The 24,013-nt window shown below is 39.0% G+C and overlaps 1 protein-coding gene across 39 annotated transcripts in view; it reads left to right on the top strand.

Moving 5' to 3' along the window:
• Positions 1-24,013, top strand: part of Nrxn3 (neurexin 3) — a 1,553,154-nt gene that overhangs the window by 1,194,249 nt on the left and 334,892 nt on the right. For all 39 annotated transcript variants that reach the window (XM_040743341.1, XM_040743340.1, XM_040743342.1 and 36 more), the window contains one exon: positions 6-187. In XM_040743341.1, coding sequence (XP_040599275.1) covers positions 6-187 — 182 coding nt within the window. The remainder of the gene's footprint in view (positions 1-5; positions 188-24,013) is intronic.

Genomic DNA, 24,013 nt, shown 5'->3' with positions numbered 1-24,013 from the left:
TATAGCTGGTGCCACATACATCTTTGGAAAGAGTGGTGGCCTCATCCTCTACACCTGGCCAGCGAATGACAGACCCAGCACACGCTCTGACCGCCTGGCTGTGGGCTTCAGCACCACTGTGAAGGATGGCATCTTAGTACGCATTGACAGTGCCCCAGGACTTGGTGACTTCCTCCAGCTTCACATAGTGAGTACCTGCCCAGCCTGATCTGGATCCCTTTTTCTTCCTGGTGATCTGAGTTGTGAGTTAGATAAGCACAGAGCATTCTACGTAAATGTGACATAGGTGTACATACTTTTAAAGACTGCCTGCAATTGTCCAAACTGTCACACTCATAGACCTCAGCGTCATGAGAGAAAATAGCTCCTTCTAGACTCCTCTTTTTAACTGTTCACTTTGGTCCTGAAGGGAATCCTTTGGTGACCATCGGGTGTAGATAAGAGATTTCTCTGTCATGGTTCAACTGAGGGGTTGCAAGAAGCAAAATCAAGAGGAATGTTAGTAACATCCTGAGGTATAAATTGGCAAATATTTTCTAAAGGGCCAATATATCAGCATTATAGACTTTGCAGGCTCTACAGTCTGTTGGTTTTACTATAAATAGTATCTTTCTAAGATATGGTGAGTCTGTTCCAAAAGGAATTCATTCATAAAGTTTGGCTGCAAATGTGACCAACAGGAATGAAAGGAATATGTGATGAAAGCTAAGTTTCTAGTAGCAGAGGGCATGACACAAAAGAAAATATCCAACAACCAAGCTGAGTTATGCATGTATATTGCATAGTTAACATTTTCCTTTAGATCTCGTGTTTATGTGAGGGTAGAATTTTTACTCCCAGACTCTGCAGATCATAAAATGTATCATGTAAAACAAAGAAATTAAAATGATTTGGAGGGGGAAAATTTCTTCCTCATGAGGATGAAAAAAATATTTTTATAGCAACAATTAACCCATTTTATCACCTGTGCAGTCTACAGTTAAGAAAGTAGGCTAAAGAAAGATATGATTCTCCTCCACCAGTACCCCACGTGTAGCCACCAAGAGCAGAGAGAGTAATTGTCCTCGTTAGTTAGCAATGACAGGACTAGAAAGAATGGTTTTAATTTGGAGCAGAAAGGATTCAGTTTAAATAGCAGAGGGAAAAAGCAGTTAGGAAAAAGATCATTTGGGATTAGTAGCAATCTCACAAAGGAGGAAAGGGGACATTGGCTGGGAATCTTTAACTCAAACTTTTTGCTAATCTGCAGGTCCCAAAAGCAGAATGTCGAGTTTCTTTGCTGAGCTCCTGAGTTGGAACTGGCAAGTTGGGTCCACAGCAGCAGGCTTAGCCCCAGTAGTACACTGCTGGTGTTGTCTGGCAGTGGAACCAGCTAGATGAAAAAGGCCCTCCTTGGGCTCCAAAAACCACGAGGCATAAGTAAATGTAGAATCTAGTTGCAGATTTTTAATTCTGTCTCAGATGCTTCAGGAACCATATGGTGCTAGGAGCTGGAGCTTAAACATTATAGAAGCCCATGCCAAGGAGAAAAGAGAGAGGAAGCCATAGTCACTACAGTTTATCTTTATTCAGCCTCTAAGAGCCAGCACCATTTACAAAACTCTGAGAGATTGATGCTGCGTATAACTTAATGACTATTTCATGGCAGCTATAACTAGGCTATTATTACCAGTTCACTTGCATTTTCATGCTGATTTATTTTCTCTCTCTCTTTTTTTTTGTTTAGTGTGACTTCCTAAAAAATATGATTTGGCCTACTCATAAACTTTGTTTCCATCAGATAATATGCTGTCATTTCTAAGCATTCACACTTGTTATGGTGTCTTCATTCGTAAGAAAGGGTTTTTTGTTTCACTCTTCATCAGTTTGCTTGGAATGTGGCTGGGAGTTTGATTCAAACCATTTGTGGATACTAAGAATGTTTCATAGGAGCTAGAACTCTGTGCCTTTATTAAGTTCTGTGGTTCTTTGGTGTCTTTGAAAAGCATCTCTAACCATGCTTTGGCATTCAAGTAATACACATTTGCTTGTATTTGTGAGTGCATATTCTCTGTATAAAATATACTTTACTTTTGACATTATATTTTAGTAATACAAGTAAAAAAATTCACTATAAAATTTCCTTCAGGATATGTAATATCACCTTGGAGAAAATCAATGAGATTGCTATTAGCAAAGCACTAAAGACCCAAAGATGTTTCCTTCCAAATGTAGGGTAGGGATTATATAAAGGAGTCATTTTTCCCCTCTGCAATGTGAAAAACTTCATACATTTTTGAAGTAAGAAGACTTTTAATAAACATGCACACCTTCCTTGGTCCACTCATTTGAAATCATCATTAATCTGCTATCGAGTTTAGTTTTTTCTGTATCCCTCCACCTACCCAATCAGAATAAAAGAATCAAATTAGAAAAAAAATCACAAGCTTCTTGTAAAACCCAGTCTCGCAATTTGGAGAGTTAAGTAGAGGCATCAAGAAAGCAAAACAATAAATACCAGTTAGGTTGCTTCTTGAAACTCTTCCAGAGAGCTTCATCTGCTGAAAGGTTTATTTCACTGTAATGTGAAAATTATTTCAAAAGAGAAGCACTCAGAAGATATTGTAGAAAACAAAAAGGATTGGACAGGAGGCAAAAAGATTTCATTCTACACTGAGTCTTTTTAAAAAATTAATTTGATCTTTTTTTTTTGTATTTTATGTTAGCATACAAAGTAGAGATTTTCACCTTGTTGTTCTCCTATACGTATGACATCATTCTGGGCTCCTTTTTATGTTCCTCTTCCACCACCCTCTCCAATTCCTGAAGATCCTTTCCAGAGGTGAAAGACATGTGGCTCAGCAGGAAGAACTCTTGCTGCTCTTCTGGAGGACCCAAGTTCAGTCCTCAGCACACATGTTGGGTGACTTACAACCACCTGTAACTCTAGCTCCAGAGGACTAAAACTTTTCCTGCCCTTTGAAGGCAACCACATAACTATGAGTAGACAGACATCACAAACAGAAAAGAAAAATAAATCTTTCAATTTAAAAATGAAGATTCCTTTCTTTCCACTCTTTTGACATCAAGGTTCCCCTTCTCCTGCAGACACACACACACACACACACACACAGACACACACACACACACACACACACACATTAAACCTAGAGCCTATATATGAGAGAAAACATACTTTATTTCTGAATCCAATAAATTTCTTAGCACAAATGCTTCCAGTTAGAAAATTTTTCTGGCAAATGTCATGAATCCAGTTTTTCTAACAGCTGAATGAAATCCCAGTGTATACATGTGCCACATGTTGTTTACCCACTTCTCTGCCGACAGACATACAATCTTCCTATTTCTTAGCTATGGTGAACAGGACTTCAATAAACCTGGATATGCAAGTCTTTTTCTGGCATATTGACATAGTCTCTCAAGTATCTAGCAGGGAATGGCATATCTAGATCATGTGATAATTATATTTTAATTTCTTTTTCAACAATGCTGAGGGGTATCACACATGTAGCCAAGTGCTCTACCCCTGAAGGTTTCCCCAGGACTAGCTTATTTTTTTTTCAGGCAATTCCACATTGACTTCCATAGTACCTATACTGGTTAGCATTCTCACCATCAGTGTGATAGTACATCTTTTCCACATCCATCCAATCATTTGTTTTTATTATTTCAAATTAAGTTTATTCATTTACTTTATATCCTGACTTAAGTTCCCCCATCTCCCATTCCCTCCATGACTTCTCCTCTACACACTCCCAAATTTACACCACCTTTGTTTCTGTTCAGAAAGGAGCAAGCCTCCCATGGGTATCAACAAAGCATGGCATGTGAAGTTGGGGTAAGACTAAGCTCCTTCCTTTGTATTAAGGCTGGGCAAGGCAACCCAGTATGAGGAAAAGGTTCCTAAAAACCAGGAGATTTCTCAGAAAATTGACAATCAATGTACCTAAGGACCCAGCTGTACCACTTTTGCGCATATACCCACAAGATGCTCAATCATACCACAAGGATACTTGTTCAGCTATGTTTATAATAGCTTTATTCATAATAACAAAACCTGAAAACAACATACATGTTACTCAACTTAGGAATGTATAAAGAAAATGTGGTACATTTACACAATGGAATATTACTCAACTGTTAAAAACAATGACAGCATGAAATTTGAAGACAAATAGATAGAGCTAGGAAAAAACATGTTGAGTGAGGGAACCAAGACCCAGAAACAAAAATATGGAATACACTCCCTTAAAAGTGGATATTAGCTGTAAAGTAAAGGATAACTATGCTATAATGCTCAGACCAAGAGTGGCTTAGTAACAAGTAGGGCTCAAGGGTAGATGCATTAATCTACCAGAGATGGGGGAATAGAAAAGCTATATTCTAGTGGGAGGACTAGGAATGGGTGACAATGAGAAAATGATGGTGTTTATTTTTCTTAATTGTAGCCACCTATCTGGGGGGTAAGAGAATCTCAAAGCACTTGTAATTCCCAGTTATCTAATGGCTAAGATTATTGAATATAAGTCAAAATAGCAACAGCAAAACAATTTTGGCCATTTGTACTTCTCTGCAGGGTTTCATGTTCAGTGGATTAGCCCACTTGTTGATTGAATAATTTCTTGTGAAAGCAATGAAGTTACGGCAGACATGAAGAGGATATGCAAGGTTCAGTCTGTGCTATTGCAAACAAAATGCCTGAGATTGACCAGTTTGTAAATCATGGGAGTTTTCTTCTCACAGTTTCTCATAGAAGGCTTGAAAATCTAAGATCCCTAGGTTGGCTGATCAGGGATCCACAGTTGAGCTTCCAATATAGTATTTTGTATACCTTGTTAGGTAGAGGGGAGGCATATGCCCTCTCATGGCAGTAGAGAACTCAGTCTTCAAGTTTAGTAAAAAAATGCTATCAATCCACTTCTTAAACATCTCTTTCTCACCATACTGTTTCATTGGATTTTTACCTTCCAACTCACACAACATGGGGCACAATGTCATTCCAGAGCAGCAGGATAAGCTGCATTGATGTGAGACAAAGACCAAGCATCTGGTGTGGATGTGCTCCTACTGAGGTTGCATGGGAGCGAAGCACCATTCTTTTACTTTGGAGCTAATTGTAGAAGGGGAAATTCTGTGCTCAGGGTTCCTTAACAAGGCAGTCAGGCTAATTAAATTAGATACACAGCCAAGTAGAGGTTGATATCATCCATAATGTAGTGTCAATATGTTGTTTGAGTATGAAAAAGTAGTAAAGCAATAGCGAGACACAAAAATAAAATGGCACCTTGTAAATTGGTACTCAAAACAATAAATTCTTATAAATTCTCAAAGTATTTTATCAGTATGGTTATTGAAATAGTTTGTTTTTATCGCCCCTTCTGTTTTATTAGAAGGAAGAGTACCAGTGAGTTAGATCCAGTGGTAATCACTCACTCTAAGACAGATCACAAAGCAAGGCCAGCCAATAAATTTCTCCTGGCCTCTTAATATCTCACTGTGATCTTTACATTGGCAAGATTTCTGGTAGCAATGGATGAACTCCAAACGAAGGAACTCTGGCTTCAACTAGTCATGTCTGCTTCAGGTGCACACATAGGCTTTGGGGATGTACACTGCGTATTTTCAGCTACATGCTTAGCCCTAAACTCATACTAGTTTTCACATTTCTTGTGTTTCCCTGAAATCTCCATTCCTTTAAATCTCTTCAAGAAAATAGTTTCCTTCTTAAACTTCTAGTCTACTGCACGTCTTGATTCATTCACTAATTCATTAAAAGTACTTTTATTTCTGTATGTGTATACATTTGTATGTGTAACTTTATATATGAATGCATATTTGTGCATATGTGTGTGGGAGCCAGAGGTCAATATGAACCATTTTCCTCAATTGCTTTTCACCTTATTTTTTGAGACACTCAACCCCGAACTCATTAATTCTTCTAGACTGGCTGGTGGCCAGCAATCCCAAGGGATCCTCCTATCTTCACATCTCCATTGCTCAGATTACAAGCACACTCTATTGTCCCAGGCTTTTATGTGGGTGCTGGGGATTAAACTCACATATTGTGTAGACAAACCTTTGGAAAAATGAAGGCATTTAATAGGAACAAAGAAAAAAAATAAAAGAGATAGGAAGGCTGAATTGAATAGTTGCTCTGGGCATGATTTTGTTTGTTTGTTTGTTTTCCATTTTATACTTTGCTTAGATTATCAGTTGCTCTAACCAAGACACTGAGATTCCCTCCCACCTTTTTGATACTTCCTTTTGAACCACAAGTCTTCCCACTCTTGGGGCTTAAGTGGCCTCTGATAATCAGTATTAAACATGACAAGCTTGAACCCTTTTTAAAAAAACTAGCTAAAGCCAAGAGATCAAAATAGCTTAGGAATCATTTATTTCAGATTAGCTAGCATTCTTTGTTTGGGGTTCAGACTTCTATGATGCAGTATTTTCTATGTCAATTGAAGTTATTAATGAAATCGTGAATGAAATGTGTTTGACAAAGGCAAAAAGATCTCTGCTGAAGTTCATGTGCATACAAATGAAATTCTTTGGAGGTAAGATGCCTCGGGGCTGAGGGATATTTGGCAAATAATTGCTTCAAATATGTTTCCCTCCAGTGAAATCTATTGTTGAGTTAATCAGCTCAGCATTTGAAGAGCAGCTGGTGTTACTTATGGGTGACATCTGCCTCTTGTCCCCATCTAGGCTGTCTGGAGCTGTGTCATGTTATGCTCACCTTCACAGGATCACAAAAAGCATTCCCATGAAGTGTTGCTATTGCTCCCGGGCAGCCTTTGACAACCTCCTTTCACCACCTATAAAACAGAAGGTCATAGAGAACTGGGCAGCAATTAGCCTCTCCCTATGTAGTTAACGCTGGTGTAGAAAAGACATCATATTAATTTCATTCTCCCTGTGTGTAATTTATAGTAAATCCTCTTGGATTCATTTTTAAATTATGAGCCTTTCAGGAATAGTGAAAATTTATGTGTCAGGACATCTGTTTTGTTTGACAAGAATCTATAACCTTGCTCACCAACTTCCTTCCTGACTTACAATGCAGATGTGTGCACAAGCTGAGTTAGGCAAGACAAAGGAACACTGTCCAACAGTCCCTGAGCCACAGTGGCAGCATTGCTTCCCCAAACTGTGCCCTCTAAAAAAAGTTTTGGTAATATCTCTTGGGTCAGATGTGGGAAAATGGAGTATTTATTAAGTTTGTCTTGTATAATATTGTTTCTCTACAATTTATGACATTCAAAGAGACTCCTTGAGAATAAAAGGGAGCAGAGCTGAAATGTGATAAATGGTCTGTTCCTCTGGTCTATTGCATCTATAAATTCACCCTGGATGCCTCATTGTGGCTGTCTCTGCATGAATATTTATAGTCAAGCACCGGCATCTGTCAGGTTAGTTCTCAGTGGAATCAGATGGCTGTTAACTCAGCTTCATTCTTGGATTTGGCCATTGTTGGAACTGGATTGGACTCCGGACTTTGTTTAAGGGGATGTCCAATGGAGTACAGAGGGATGTTGTTGCTAGTAGCCAAGAGGGAGAGAACAAGAGAGATACAAAGGTGTCCAGCAGAGGCAATCTCATTTCCCACAGAGTGCTGCACACTGCAGGTTGGCTTACATTTCCTTTCATTGCTATTTGTTCTTAGTGGAAAGGGCCTCATTGGGGTTTCTGGGCTTAGGAGCTTTTCCAGATCATTAGCCACTTGTGCACAGAGGGCATGCTGGGCATCCTCCCTGCAGCTCCCAGTTTAGCTGTGCCATCCCAGCAGAGCTGGAGAAGCTGGAAGCAGACAGCAGGGGGTGGGCAGCTGGGGGCAGGGCAGGACTGAGGTGACTGCTTACATAAACTAGACCACAGGCAACTGTGTGCCTTGGCAATCAGTAAGGTTTTCCCAAATCTTGATTAAGTCCATGATGCTTCCTTTTAAATCTGTTGCTTCCCATTCCATACATGGATCTGAGGGTAGTGTGCCAGGTACAACCATCTCAATTTAAAGTGGACAGATTTGGACTAAAAACAAAGGCTCATTGCTGGTATTAGGAAGTAAGTTTGTCACTTAAAGAAAATGACTTCTCTGAAAGGAAATAACAAGATTATGCTGCCAGCTCTTCGTGAAGAGCAATTGACAGAACCTATCTACACACTGCTTGTGACAAAGCCTGCACAAATATAGAAGGATAGTTTTCTTAAAGAAACACACAATATATGATGAGTGCACTCAGAGGATATGTGTGGACATAGACACACACATCATCCAAAAGAGGAATGTATTCTGTAAATAAACGTAAAGTTTCTTTGCATTTTATAAGCCTGATGGAACTGTTTACAAGAACTGAAACAAAATAACAGCAAAATCAAAACCATCATCTTACCCAAATCCAATTCTGTGAAATAACTTGGAAGTGACATTGTAGTATTGGTCTCACATCTATATTTGTGATCTGGAGGGATCCTTTAGCCTAAGACTTAGAATCTTTGCCCCTCATTATGTTGCATTCAGTCTCATTCTGTGTGGTGAGCTAAAGAACTATGCTTCAGTCCCCCTTCAGTGCAAATTTTCATGGGTCTCTAGACTCACAGTGAGTGTACAACACTCCCTAACCCAGTGTCAGCATTATATTTCTAATATAAAATGGAAATCTGTTACTTTGCAAATGAAGAGGGAAAAGGGGAGAGAGAAGAGGAAGAAAACAGGCAAAAAAAATGTAACACCATTAGCACCATCATTGACACCAAGCACAGTAAGCAATAACCATGGGGAGAAAACCCTTTCTATGTCAAGCCAGCATCTAAACAGCTTGGACCTGCTGCTGTATCCAATAAAGACATAATTGCTGTGATCTTTTACTTGGGGATTAACACAGCTGAACACAATCATTGTTAGAATCAAGTTCCTGATATGAGTGCATCCAGATCATACAGATGAAGAGTTACTGCCATAAAATAAAGTGAAAGCCAGAAAGACATACAAATATTCATAGATTACAATTCTTCAAAATGTAAAGGAAATGAATAATAAATTTAATATGCAAATTAAATGCCTGATAATGTAATCATAAATCCTTTGTTGACAACGTATATAGAAAATATTTGGTGTCTGGTAGACAAGTATGACAAGCTAAATCACTTACACAAGTGCCCTTTAGACTGGTATCCTTCAGCTTCCTCAATGCTTATGTAGTATGAAGTCTGAAAAATTAGAATTAGGAGAATTAAGCTTATGTCCACCATCTATTGTACAAACACTGAGCACTCACTTTGTGCCAGGCAAAGTGCTTTGTGTTGAGGATGCTATGATAAATCTTGACTTCGCTAGAGCTCATAAGAATGAAGAACACCGTGGGACCAGGGTTTATCCCTAGTGCTTTAACTGGCCTTTTGAACCTCATTCTTTTTGGAGGGGTAACTTGTTCAGCCTAGGGTGAATGGGGTGAAGGTCTTGGTCCTGCCTCAAAGTAAGGTGACTCTCCATGGGAAGCCTTACCCTCTCTGAGGAGTGGTAGGGGGTGATAGACTGGAAGGGTAGGTGGAGGTAACAGGAGGAGCAGAAAGAATGGGAACTGGGATTGGAATGTAAAGTGAGAAAAGGTTGTTTTCAAAATAAAAAATGATAGAAAGGAATAATTGAAAAGGGATGAACACAGACACAGTCCCATGCTACCAGGGCTACTGTGCATCTAGGAGATGTGAGTTCAGCACACATCTGTGAGGAATGAACACACCAGGACTGCTGGGGCTTCCTGGATGATTGCTGCCAGGCTACCTCCAGGTTCAGTGAGAGGCCTTGTCTTGTGGGAATAAGGTAGAGAATGAGGGCAAGATACTAATTTCTTCCTTTGGACTCTGCATTGAGTATGTGGATATGTTCTCATGTGCATAAGACACTACATGGGCACATGTCTCTCACACACATCTGACATACATGTACATTTAATTATGAACTAAGGGCTTAGAGCTTTGGCCTAGCTCTTGACTTAGACTGAGCTATGAGTCATGAATGGATTTTCTATTGATGTTTTATGATTTTTCCTCAATGAACTATTCAATCTGGCGAAAAAAGTTTTCTGTTTTATTCCTAAACAATGATAATATTTAAATCGGGTCTCTGAGATTTAAATCTAAGTAGGATATAATTCTAAGGAATCAAGTTGTTACTACCTTAAAGTCAGTAAATGGATAAATGTAAGCTTTCTCTTAAAGTATTTCTGTAAGTCTGCTTAGCTGCCTTTGAAAAGACAAAAGTCACTCATATGAATGAACCAAATCTACATTTGTGATCTGGAATGATATTTAGTATAAAATATAGAATCTAGATGCCTGTGTCCTGTGTGACTATGGTCATCCAGACAGTCAAACAAGTTTGTGTAGTAGATTTCTCAACATAAGAGACTAATGATATGCAAACTCCAGATACCATTAAGTGAGAGCTGGTGCTGTTGTGCCTTAGTGGCAAGCCTGACTTAACACTGCTGGACATGCCAGTGAGATGAATTATCTTATTGTCCCACCGCTTACAATGTTTCTAGTCATTACTCCTGGGGTATTGTTCAGTGCAACTGGAAAAGCAATAACTCATTGCCACCCTGAAGCTACAGATGATGGATTTTAGATCGCTGGCTGCACTCACAATGCAAGGAAACTGAGCTCCTTGATGGAGACTTCATTAGCCACCCACTCCACAGCATCATATTCTCAGATTGTGGTGCTCTCATTGCTGCTGTTTTAACTTGTTAGTGTTTCACTGATAGATGGCTGATGGAACTGTATAACGGAATTTGCTTCAAAGATTCTACTGACAGCTAGGCCTGACTTCCCATTCTGAGATGACACCTTTCGAGCCTAGAATCACTTAACGACATTTATATAAGTTCTGTTGATCCATCCAAGCCAACCTTCATCCCACCGCCATTTCAGACACAGGGTGACAAAGGATGATCGGCAATCAAGTTTCTTAGTCTATATTTGACTCCATGATTCATTTTATATTTATTGCTGTTTTCTGTTACATGGGAATTTGTTTAATGGATAGATAGTTATTGCTGACATTTACTTAAGAAGGCATTATTCAGAGATGTTGTGTTACTCTCATTGTTCTTATGACCACTAATATTGATGGCTGAAATATCAAGTACATGACTTTGTTAAGAACCACATTTAACTTCTGTTATAGGGGCACTCACTATTAAAATCTTCCTATTACAAATGAGTCAACTCTTGTTTAATGAAGCCAGAGAATTTTGCCAAGATAGCACTGCCAATAAACAGCTGAATGGGCTTTCAAAACCAGTCCTGACTCTTAATTATGATTATAATACTAATGAAAGATTCAGAGTCGAAAGCATCACCATGATCATTTTAATTCACTTCATAGTTATTAAACAGCAATTCATTCGCAATTGTTGGAGACGTGAAGAAGTTTCACCTCCAGAATTACAGCCATACCTATGATTTTGTTTTAACACACAATTGGCTATATTACAAGAGAGGCAAGAATAGAGCTGGTGTTAAGTTTCTACAAATGTACACAGAAGAAGTGGTGTCTGCTGAGTTTAGCTTGTGGAAGCTGAACAAGCACTCCAGATAAAGATGCTGACTTGAAAAGAAGACAAAAGAAATGTAATATATGATGTGTCTTCTAATTATTGACAAGGTCCATTTGGATACAATAAATTCTGTGAGAAACACAGATAGTGGGCATGAGCAGAAAGAAAAGTGTGTTGGTGTTAGAGAAGCAAGTAGGATCTCATTTAAGTCTAATTGAGCTTGTAACTAGCTCTATGGCCTTGGATGAATCACTTGACTGCTAAGGAAATGCAGATGCTAATTATAATGCTGTTTTCAGGCTGACTTGAAGATTTATAAGAATGCATGTAAGAATGCCCAGTAAGGACCCAGTCCACAGCAGATAATGGAAGGCATGTTTTTACATTTTTTTTGTTTTTGTTTGTTTCCTTTCCAGGGATCTTATAGACCTAGGTTGAAGGATTTCAATATGGTACTGATGATAGATTGCTTCTTTGCTTCCTTTCCAGGGATCTTATAGACCTAGGTTGAAGGATTTCAATATGGTACTGATGATAGATTGCTTCTGTCAGAGGAAGACACTGAAAGTGTGTGGGTAGATGATATATCCAGTTTGTTCTTTTAATTATTTTTTTTAAATATAAATGATTTTTTAATTTTTTTTATACTAATATTTTTTTTATTTTCCATTTTAAATTTAGATAAGAAACAAGGTTGCTTCACAAGTCAGTACGAGGTCCCTCTCCCTTTCCCTCCCCTCCTCCCGTGCCCTCCCCCCCATCCCCCCCCGTTATCCCCTCTTTCCCCCAGGGAGGGTGAGGCCCTCCATGGGGGTGTCCATAGTCTGTCATTTCATATAGGGCAGGGCCTAGGCCCTTCCCCAAGAGTTCAGGGTGAGAGTGCACCTCACATTGTTCTATGGGAGTCCAGAGACCGTGTGTATACTTGGGATGGGTACTGATCTGCTGTCCAAGGCTCAATAGATTACCTAGGCCTCCTCACTGACACCCAGATTCAGGGGGTCTTGATCAGTCCCATGCTGGATTCCCAGGCTGATGCCTGGGATTCAAGAGTTAACCTTTGTCTGGTCAGCTGTTTCTGGGGGTTCAACCAGCCCAGTCTTAATCCCTTTGATCATCAGTCCTCCCTCTCTGATACTGGCTTTCTTGAGTTCAGCTCAGTACTTAACCAGCCAGGAAATGAAGTTTCTGTTTCCCAGACTCTCTGGCAATAGGATTGTAGGCTGGCACTCCCCAGATCTATGTCTAAAATCCATATATGAGAGAGTACATGCCATGTTTCTCTTTTTGTGACTGGGTTACCTCACTCAGGATGGTTTCTTCTAGTGTCATCCATTTGCCTGCGAATCTCATGATTCCATTATTTTTTTCTGCTGAATAGTACTCCATTGTGTAGATGTACCACATTTTCTCTATCCATTCTTCGGGTGAGGGACATCTAGGTTGCTTCCAAGTTCTGGCTATTACAAATAAAGCTGCTATGAACATAGTGGAACAGACATCTTTGTTATATGACTGGGCATCTTTTGGATATATGCCTAAGAGTGGAGTTGCTGGGTCTTGTGGTAGGTTTATTCCCATTTTTCTGAGGAATCTCCATACTGCTTTCCAAAGTGGCTGAACCAGTTGGCACTCCCACCAGCAATGGAGGAGTGTCCCCCTTTCACCACATCCTCTCCAGCATAAATTGTCATTGGTGTTTTTGATTTTAGCCATTCTGACAGGAGTGAGATGGTATCTCAGAGTTGCTTTGATTTGCATTTCCCGGATGGCTAAGGATGTTGAGCACTTTCTCAAGTGCCTCTCAGCCATTTTAGACTCCTCTATTGAAAACTCTCTATTTAGTTCTGCAGCCCACTTCTTAATTGGGTCCTTTGCTGTTTTGGAGACTTGCTTCTTGAGTTCTTTGATTTTGGAGATCAACCCTCTGTCAGATGTGGGATTAGTGAATATTTTTCCCATTCTGTTTAATTATTTTTTAAAGTTAGAATTGCCAATCACACACACACACACACACAAACACACACACACACACACACATGCCATGTTCATATCCATGCTTTAATACATTTTTCCATCCCTCCTTACCCTTCACTGACCTTCTCCTTCCCATATTTGGTCCTGCCTTTGACTTTCTTTCATGTAATATGTATACATAGTTAAATCTAGAATCTACAGTTCTTAGTTCTTGAGAAGATTGCTTTGACTTGTTGAAGGAAAATAGTATTTCAGTGGGCTCAAAGTAAACAAATAGCATTGTTTAGAAGGTCCAAGAAAAAGTATCTTCAAGACTTACTAGATGATAATGGGTCATAGGAAATTAATGAGGATGAGAGCAAAGGATATTTCAGAGAGAGAATAAGCAGATATTTCCAGCTATTTCACAGAAAGGGAGAGAGATGAAGAATATGTGAGTGAGGAAATTGTGATGCTGCCAATAAATAGCCAAACACAGCATACATTAAAAAACATTGTATGATAAAATAAGTTTTTAACTCTGATGATATAAAATATAAGAGATATAAAGTTTAACCACTGGAAATATCCAGCTGAAAATGTGTAATGCTATCAGAGAAAATGTCAGAGTTGGTGTTAGAAACTGGAATATCTCAGCCTTCAATGACAGCAGAGGCTTGGAGAATTGCTAAGATCTCCAGAGTAGTAGCCGAGTGCAAACCTGGGAATTACATAAGTAAATTTATAAGATGAAGGAAGACAATGGAGGTGAGATAAAAATAAAATGGTAGAAGGTGTAGAATTACCTAGACAGTAGAGTATTGCAAAAATCAAAGGAATTGGGGGAGATTTTCAAATAGAAGTAGAGGTTTAAGCACCCTTTGGTCACTAAATAAGAGTTAGGGGACACAACATTCATTCCTATGACCACCATTATGTAGCATTAGGCATGGGTAAATGGTGGGACTATAAATATTATACTTACAACCTCATAGGATTGCAGGAATGACAAATGAGAGATGTACATGTGTCCCTTCATAAAAATGAGTATAATTGCTTTTAAAATTATTTTTACACTTTATTTATTTGAGGGTGGGATTGGTGCATGCTACATTCAGCTCCTTAGAGTTGGCAGCAAGCATGTTTGTCCCATTGAACCATAGTATTGAATTATATAATTGTTTTTCATGATAAGACTGGTATAGCCACCCCCTTTAAAAAAAAAAAGGAGTGTGGGGAGCCTCTCAGTGCTGAAGGGACTGTGCCTGGGAACTTGGAAAGAATAACAAAGACATGCTAATGTGATTGGACTATGGTTTATTTTTTGATTAGTGTATTTGTTGTACAAAGTGATGGGTTTCTCTCATTGTAGCCCTCTACCTACTACAAATAATCCTTTTCCTTTTCTAAAGAGATTGGTGTCTTAGTTACTTGCTCAACATTGCGATAAAGCATCCCAACAAAACCAACTTAAGAGAGAAAGGGTTTAATTTGTTTTACAGCTTTGGGGATACATTCCATCAAGGCAGGGAAGACATGGCAGTAGGCAGGGAAAATCACAGTAGGCCAGAACAGGAGGCTAGGGGAGAACATTGCATCTGTACTCAGAAAGGAGAGAGGAAATAGAAGTGGGGTCAGTCAATAAAGACACAAACCCTGCTCTATGTTACTTAATTTTTATGGTGAAGCTTCACCTCGATAACATTCCACAACTTTCCCAAATAGCAGCAATAGCTGGGGACAAATTTCTCAAATGTGCAAACCTGTGGAGGCTATTTCACTTTCAAATCACAGCACATGGCGACCACATCACTGGCAGGTCAAATGCAAATAAAATATTTGAATGGTCCAACTGCTGACCCTGTGCATGCCAATGACCCTCAGATTTTATCCTTGGTAAATGTTCTCTCAGGCCTTGCACCTCATCTTTTGGAGCTTAATTTTAGGGGAGAACAGTTTGAACGTATTGATATCCCCTAAAAAACAAATCCCCAATGCCTCAAATGATGTGCAGTGAAGCAAAGAATTTAATAACCCCTCTCATTATCTTAGCTTGGATAGCTACAAATTCCCTTAATGCTCATAAAATTATCCAGCTCTTTATTAAATATAAACTACTATACATAGATGAGTAAACTCCTTTGAAAACAACTCTACTCATTTGTTATTTGGGGCCAAGACCACATATTCTCTGGTGTCCTGCATAGTTTATAATTGCTTCTGCATTTGGTGTTTTGTTTATTGTCTCAGAAATATGCCAGTCATTTCACCTGTATCAACTCACTTAATCTCCACAGTACAATTAAATTGACAGGTCTAGCTCTGTTATCTGTGTGAATACACTAAAGTTCTACAGATTAGCTAACCACCTGTTGCAGATGCTCAAAAAGATCTAAAGACTGCCATTTTTTACTCTAATCACACACACACACACACACACACACACACACACACACTGGTTTATTAACTTTGCATTGCAGTAAAGCCCATGGGTAATATGAGTGAGATGTGGTAAATTTACCAGGACCTATGATATTTATTTAAGTAAATTCTAACAAATATATTGAACAGGAAATGTAGGGTACAGCTTAAAAGCAAAGTGCTTGTCCAACTTGCCCTGAGTTTGAGCCTCAGAACACCACAAAATTACGGACAGGTATGTAATGCAATATTGTGATGAATCCAGACTATGTAGCTGCAACTAAGTCATTTAGTTTTTAAGTTTTAAGATTATTGAAAGTGTGTGTGTGTGTGTGTGTGTGTGTGTGCGTGTATGTGTCTGTGTTTGTGTGTCTGTGTGTTGTGGAGTGGGAATGTATTGAGAGCTCAAAGGGCAAGCTTGTGGACTTAATTCTCTCCTTCCATCTTTAAATGGGTTCTGGGAACCAAACTCAGGTCTCCAGGCTCACATAGCAAGTGTGTTAACCAGCTGATCCCTCTCCCCAGTCTTGATACAATTTTTATATTCAGAAAAGAAAGCTTTCATTGTATCTGACACTTTTTTCCTTCCCAGCATTTCTATTCTTTTTTTTTTTTTTTTGGTTTTTTTTTTTTTTTTTTTTTTTTTTTTTGGTTTCTATGAGACAGGGTTTCTCTGTATTGTTTTGGAGGCTGGCGGACCAGCCCGGCCTCGAACTCACAGAGATCCGCCTGCCTCTGCCTCCTGAGTGCTGGGATTAAAGGCTTGTGCCACCACAACCTGGCTTTTTAACTTCTTCTTTTTTTTTTTAAAGATTTACGTATTTTTTATGTATACAGTGTTCTGCCTGCATGTATGCCTGCAGGCCATAAGAGGGGGCTAGATCTCATTACAGATGGCTGTAAGCCACCATGTGGTTGCTGGGAATCAAACTCAGGACCTCTGGAAGAGCAGCCAGTGTTCTTAACCTCTGAGCCATCTTTGCATCCCCTATTCTTTCTTAATGATATTAGTCTACCAGCCTTACATTTCTTTGGCACCCTCATGACACATAGGGAACCCAATATGAGGTTTTAAATACAATAAGGTAGATAAAGAACTTTGAAGTTACTTTTGTCCCCAAATTTCAGAGTAAATTCTTTCAAACTTAATACATTGGCACAGAAATTTTATCCAGCTATAGTTTCATATCCCAGTGGATATTCTTGCTTCAGATACACTTGGTTGAAGTCCCTAAATGACCTCAAATAAGATAAATACATTTAATCTCTCTGTAGTCCGTATTTAAATTTTCATATGGCCATTGTAAGCCAGATATTGGTATCTTCGTAGCAGCCCTGGCCTGTTGCTCCCTGCTCTGTTAGCCTCTAATGTCTCCTGGCAGAAGGCAGTCAGAGCTTAAAAGGTAGGCCTTTGTAGAGCAAATCACATTTATAGAAGTGGGAGCAAATCCTGTTTAATTTGCTCCTGACTTGATGCCTAAATTCCTCAGGTTAACAGACCTTCATGTTTGCTTCTTAGATCAGTAGGCTTTGTTACTGAGCTAGACATCAAAGTTCATATCCAATACTGAACTGTGAAAAAACGAAAATGAATTTTGGTGTGACATACAAATGACAAGCTCCTCTAAAACATCATGAATTCTTGTCAAATGATTCACAAAGCACATGCTTCATTTGAAAGCATTTTAAAAGTCCCCAAGAGTTTGAGCTGAAAACATATGGAGGAGCATCTATCAAGCAAATAACAGGACAAATTTAGGTTAGGTCAGAGGCAAGTTGATGGAATAGAAATGACATGAAAATTAGCCAGATCATCAGAGACCAAAGATAATGGGGTATTTTCCAGGGAGCTCTTGCTTTGCCAGTATTGTTCTAAGTTCTTGGGATTTGGAAATGAACAAGGAAAATGAACTGAACTCCCCATTCTTAAGCAATTTAGGTTCTAGTGTTTTAGTCTGAGGGATGTGGCCAGAAACTGGGTTTGTAGTACTTTGTGACAATGTAATATGACATGTGCTTCTTCCATTAACCAGTTAAGAGTTTTGGAGACTGCCCATTAAAGTTTTATTTCAACACCTTTATTTTCTAATTCTGAAATGTCCAGCTAAGCATTTCCTGATCTTGTAGAGAAAACGAAGTCCCAAGTACACACTGACTAGTTGGCTCCATTTCTACCTCCTAAGAGCCACAGTGCTTTGTTTGCCTTGCCAAAGTGAAGCATGAACGAAGGACATGTGCCTTTAAATCCAACTCCCTTTATTCTGTAAGATCACGTGGACATTCCTATGATTGTAGCTTGTAGTTGCACAGATTCCCTTCTGAATATTCATTTGTAGTTCACAGACAGAAAACTGCCAGAGGGGGCTGAGAATACAGCTCAACTGTAGAGTGCTTGCCTGGCAAATGAAGTTCAACTCCGAAGCAAAACAAACAGCCTGCTGGAGGCATGCAAGCAACACTGACAGAAAAAAAGACAAGATCTCAAATCAATCAAATGAAACACCAACTATTCTAAGGAGAGACAGCACCTTTTTGTACTTGATTTCTTGTCCTGGCAAAAAGGATGTCATCCTACTGACCTAGTAACTGCCCCCTGACCCCCCCAGAACTTGCCGGTATTGACATTAACAGTATTAGAAGGTATGAATTAAGTTTGTTTCCCCTTCCTAGATGGAGTTGCAAGAAACAGAATGGAAACACATGTTTCCTTTTGACTCACACCCAAACACTGCAAAACAAAAAGTAAGAGCTTTCTCCATCAAGCTGTGTGTATGCATTAAACATGTGCAAACATTGGACTGAATGCAGACACAGGAAGGCAGCTCTGGAGAAAGTGTTTTCTTTCCTTTCTCTGCATCATCCTCCTTTATTTAGCTCTGTCAGATTTTAAAGAAGAGTGTTTCCCAGTGGCACTCAAGGTGCCTCCTCTAAGTTTGGATATTTACCATATCCCAAGAGCTGCTTTCCAGAACTGGAAAGTTAATTAGCTCTCTTCTTAGACATGATTATCTACTTTTGATAAGGAAAACGAAAGAATAATGGATGATAGAGATCCTAGAAGGTATGATAGTAATGTTTTCAGAGTTTGTACAAATGCTTTTTCTTTGAAGGTATTGGTATAAAGGATATATTAATAAAGATTGCTTCTTTGGCGCCAAACTTAATCCTCCCTTAAGAGGGAGATATCGCTTCTCAGACATGCACCTGAGTTCTGGTCTTTTCCCTGCAAAAAAGCAATTGATCTAATTGAATAATGAGGCATCACTCCAAAGTTATCATGTGGTTATATGTGAGGAAAGCCAATCCAAAGATATAATAGCCAGTCACATTTTTATGGTGTGGAAGCCAAAACCACAGGATAACAGTTCATTTCACATAAGGATGTGTTATGTCTGTGTGTGTTTCAAATCTATACAGAACAACACTGATCTATGAGCTCAAACTTTGCTACCTACCAAGAGTCATAAATTTCAATGTAGAATTTCTTCAATTCATACACCTTGGGATAGATTGATAGCTCTGTGGTTAATAGTGATTAGAGCCTCCTATAACTCCAGTTCCAGAGGTATCTTACCAATCTGGCCACTAGGGAACCTGAACACATGTACATACACCTCCTATATGTGCGTGCAAAAGTACATATGTGATATGTAATATATATCATATATATATATATAATTAAAAATAAACTACCTTGAATACTTCAAGAGGTAGGGGATTTCCTGTTATTCCTGTAGAGGTGATTGTGCTGCCTATAGTGGGACCCTATCTTAGCAGCAGAAGAATATAAAGTAATATGAAATAACAAAGCAAAACTTGACCTTTCCAATCTTTCCTTCTTAGAACCTGTGGGTAAAAGGACAGAGAGAAGGCTTTCCTATTTTCTCTCTCCCAAGTTCCTGCATATGATGTATATAGGAAATTATTTCTTCTACTATAGACCTCATTTCTCATCTTAGAGCATAAAGTAGCTCCTGTCTTCTACCTGCCAACACAAAGGTTTTAGGACGAGTGTCTATCTAAGTGTTCCTTAAGCCCCATGGAACACACATGTTTATTTTTAAGTCTAGGTTTTATATGCACACATTGATATTCCAAACTTCCTTAAGGATTTAGACTAGTTGTCTACACCCGGCTAAGATTTCTAAGCAACTTAAGTCAACTGAAGATGAGGAAACACTGGCATTTTAGGAGGAAAGATACTTTAAAGTCATCCCAATACACAGCCAGTTTCTGCCAAAGAACAGTCCCATCTGACTCCTTGTCTGAGAATACCCGACCAACATCTGATTCTAGGACACTTTTCATGCAGAATCTGTGTTAAGAGTTTTCAGGCCTATATTCACATGTCATATGTTATCAATACTCTAAAAAACTTTTACTATCACAGTCATTTTTAACAACTATTTATTTTCATGTGTGTGTTTGCCTGTATGTACACCACTCTTAGGCAGGTTCCCATAGAGGCCTTTAACCCTTAGTTTTGAAGATCTTAGATGTTAACTGTTACATTATTTTCCTCTAGGTATACACATTTTCCTTCAGAACCATGTAGGGCTTACACATTCAGTCTGTCATATTTATATACAATTAGGCATATTTGCATTAAATGATTGTGACTGAGTCATTCAACATTTTGTAATCTGTGTGTGTGGTGTGTATGTGTATGTGTAAAAGGATGTGTACACACTTGTGCAAGTACATATGGAGGCTAAAGGTAGATGTTGGTGAATCAAGGTCTCTCTCTGAACCTGGAACCTACTGTTGGAGCTATATTGACTGGTTCGTAAGCCCCTAGTGTCCTTTGGGCCATGTGTTATCAGTTGAGAAATTTTTGTTGCCATACCTGGCTTTTACATACATGCTGATGATGCGAATTTGGATCTTGTTGCTTGCTCACCAAGTACGTCACCCACCCAGCCATCTCTCCAATGCCTGATGCCTTTAAAGAGCTACAGTTTGAACTTGAAATGATATTTATGGATATACTTTTGATTTTCTGGGGAAAAGTTGGGTATCATTTCTTAAATACATTACTGAATGCAGAATGCAGCAAATAGTACCTTTTCTCTATGTTAATTCATATCTTCCTAGTATTGAAGTGTCATCATGTTCCTAGTGATGGTAGGGCTAGGAGCCTTGAAACATACCTCTGATGACTTTGTACTTCTCTGAAGGTGGGCATCTTTCAGGTGTGCATTGGAGAGCTCTAAACTCTGGCAAGAGCATACAGGAGCACAGTTGTTAGTCCCTGTTTCATACTCAAGAGCATTGCACTGTCTCAATTAAGATGCTTCAAATGTCTCCTCTGGGGATGCTTTCCCTGCTCCATCCCTCAGATAGTAAAGAATTCCCTCTCCCCTACCTCCTGGCAATTTTACCTGAACAATCTTTTTCATTGCTTCAGGCCATTGCTTCCTGTCTTATCATCTTCTGAGAGTCCAAATAATTTCTTCCCTTCAATTATATTGTTACCTTGAAGGTATTTATAGGCTGTGATCAAGCCCCCTGCAGTCTTTGCATCGCCAGACTTTATAAATTTAGCTCTCACTGCCTCGCCTAATATGTTTTATCTTCTTGCCTTTGTAGGGCTCCTTTCTTGTGTGATTATCTTTGTAGCATCGCTGATATTTCAATATCCTCCCTAAACTCGGGAGGTCATGAAAGCATATCATATACCAGGTATTGCTATGGGTATCTGATTTTAGATGGAGGAATCAAGGGAGAGGATTACCTCAAATTTGACTTTAATCTGTTTTGTGACTCAGAAAAATTGACAAAATGATAGGGATAGCTAAGCAAGTACTGTTAATGTGTGTCCATATATTTTAGCACACTGATAAAATAATCCTGGAAGCTTATAGTAGAAATTATCTTTCTGGGTAGGAATTTTTCCTACTATTATCTTTTCAAGTCTTCCCTTTAGGGTAAGATTGTCTTTAAAGATCTAGGCATCAAATACATTTATATAATAAAGTACCCCCACTGGTAAACAATCCCACAAAGCTTCTATTATTGTTATTCTGCTCTGTGTGGTTTACCTGTAGAAATAACACTGAACACTTTTGTTTAGGAAGATCACATCTCACTACATTATAGGTCTCCTTGGTTCTAGTCATACGTTTCTGAGTCTTCTAATATTGCCAGCATTTTGTCAGAGAACACAGTGTCTATAGGTGCCAATGCCCAATTAAACTCCCTAACACCTTTTTTGACTCTAAAACCTCTTTGACTATTCCAATGTACTAGAAAGAAATATCATTTTAATACACATGTATAGTTATGTATTATACACAGATTGTTTCATGGCAAATTATAAACAAATTTATTTTTAAGCATAAAATAGTTTAAATTAAAGTTTCAATATTCTCCCCCCCAACTCCGAGTGGGTCTGGAAATTCCTGGAAATGCCCACCATAAAGTATGGGATTGTTGATCTTACAGTATCACCATGGTGACTTGGGCTCTCTTCTCAGTAGTTGCAGGTCTGAGGTCCAGCATCAGCTATTAAATGCTGTAAAGAACTCTAGAGAATGTACTTGACCCTTGAAAGCTACGGCTCTTATGTGTAGACCAAATCAACCATGAATAGGAAATTTTTGGAAAGTAATTGCATCTATCAAAGCTACAGAGATGCTTCAGTGGGTAAAGCCCTTGCTAAGTAAGCAGGAGAACTTGAGTTTGAATCCCAGAACCCATGCAAAAAGACCATTCGTGTGGTTAGCTTGAGTACTGCAGAATTCCCATGGAGCTACGGGAAGTGCAAAGAAGAGAGTGCCCAGAAGTTCACAGAGCAGCTAGCCTGAGATTCATTGGAGAGAGAGGTAGAGGGAGGGAGGGAGAGAGAGAGAGAGAGAGAGAGAGAGAGAGAGAGAGAGACAGAGACAGAGAGAGACAGAGACAGAGATAGAGAGATAGAGAGACAGAGAGACACACAGAGAGACAGAGGCAGAGTGCAGAGGGGGAGAAATAGAAAGATAGGAAGACTATCTCAAACAAGGTTGAAGGGAAGGATTGATATCTGAGACTGTCTTTGTTTTCCACATACATGACATACATGCAAAGGCACATATACATCTGTATTTACATACACACACAATTATATTTGTCTTAGACATGTACAGATTTTGTTTCCTGTCATTGGTAGAGCATAACAACTATGTCAGTTACAGTATTAGTGAATATGAATAATCTAGTGATGTGTCCAAGGATACAGGAAGGATTGAGAATATAGCCTAGTGGTAGGGTGCTTGACTAGAATGCTGGAGGGCAGCCATATTTATAACCACCACAAAAAGGCTTAAAGTAGAAAATAGGCTGGGTTAAATGTACTTACTACACTGTTATATATAAAGAGATTTGGATAGCTATTGACATGTATATGTTGAGGTGTGTGTGTGTGTGTGTGTGTGTGTGTGTGTGTGTGTGTGTGTGTGTACAGGGGAGCAGGGTCCTTCCTTAATCCTTGGTTAGTTCTCTGTGCACAATCTTTGTCGCCCTCTCTTCCTCATTCCCTCTCACTCCATCCTTCCCTGCATTCCTCTCTCTTCCTACTTTGCCTCTCTTTCCACCTATCTCCCCTTTAATTCCAAATCTTCTCACTTAACAACAGACCTTTTTACCAGTCTTACTACCTCCAGAGTCACACTATCTCTTCAAATCCTGACTCAGTAACTTAATAGTGTCACTTAATAACTCTGTGGCTTTCAACAGATTTCTCTATGCCTTAGTTTATTAGGAATTTTTTTGGCATGTAGGGATAAAAAAAAGTTAAACTTGAATCTAGGTGTTGCGACTCATCCTACACTCAGGAGGCTGAGGCAGGAGGATGTGTGAGTTTGAGATAGTCTGGGCTGCACAGTTAGTTACAGGCCAGTCTGAGGTGCAGTGTGAGTACAATGTGACCATGTCTTAATAAAGAACAGTTCTTCATGGATTGCTGCAAGCATGATATGACAATTCTGAGTTCCTGTACATACTGCCTGGCACATTCTAAGGGCCTTCAAATTTTGTTGCTATTTTTATCATTTTAATATAATCATCTTTACATGCTAAAGCACACCCCCATGAAC

This window comes from Mesocricetus auratus, unplaced genomic scaffold (assembly GCF_017639785.1).
Source record: "Mesocricetus auratus isolate SY011 unplaced genomic scaffold, BCM_Maur_2.0 Super-Scaffold_15014, whole genome shotgun sequence".
Classification (NCBI taxonomy): Eukaryota; Metazoa; Chordata; class Mammalia; order Rodentia; family Cricetidae; genus Mesocricetus; species Mesocricetus auratus.
Note: the sequence above shows the minus strand (reverse complement) of the source record. Positions and strands in the feature narration are given on the sequence as shown.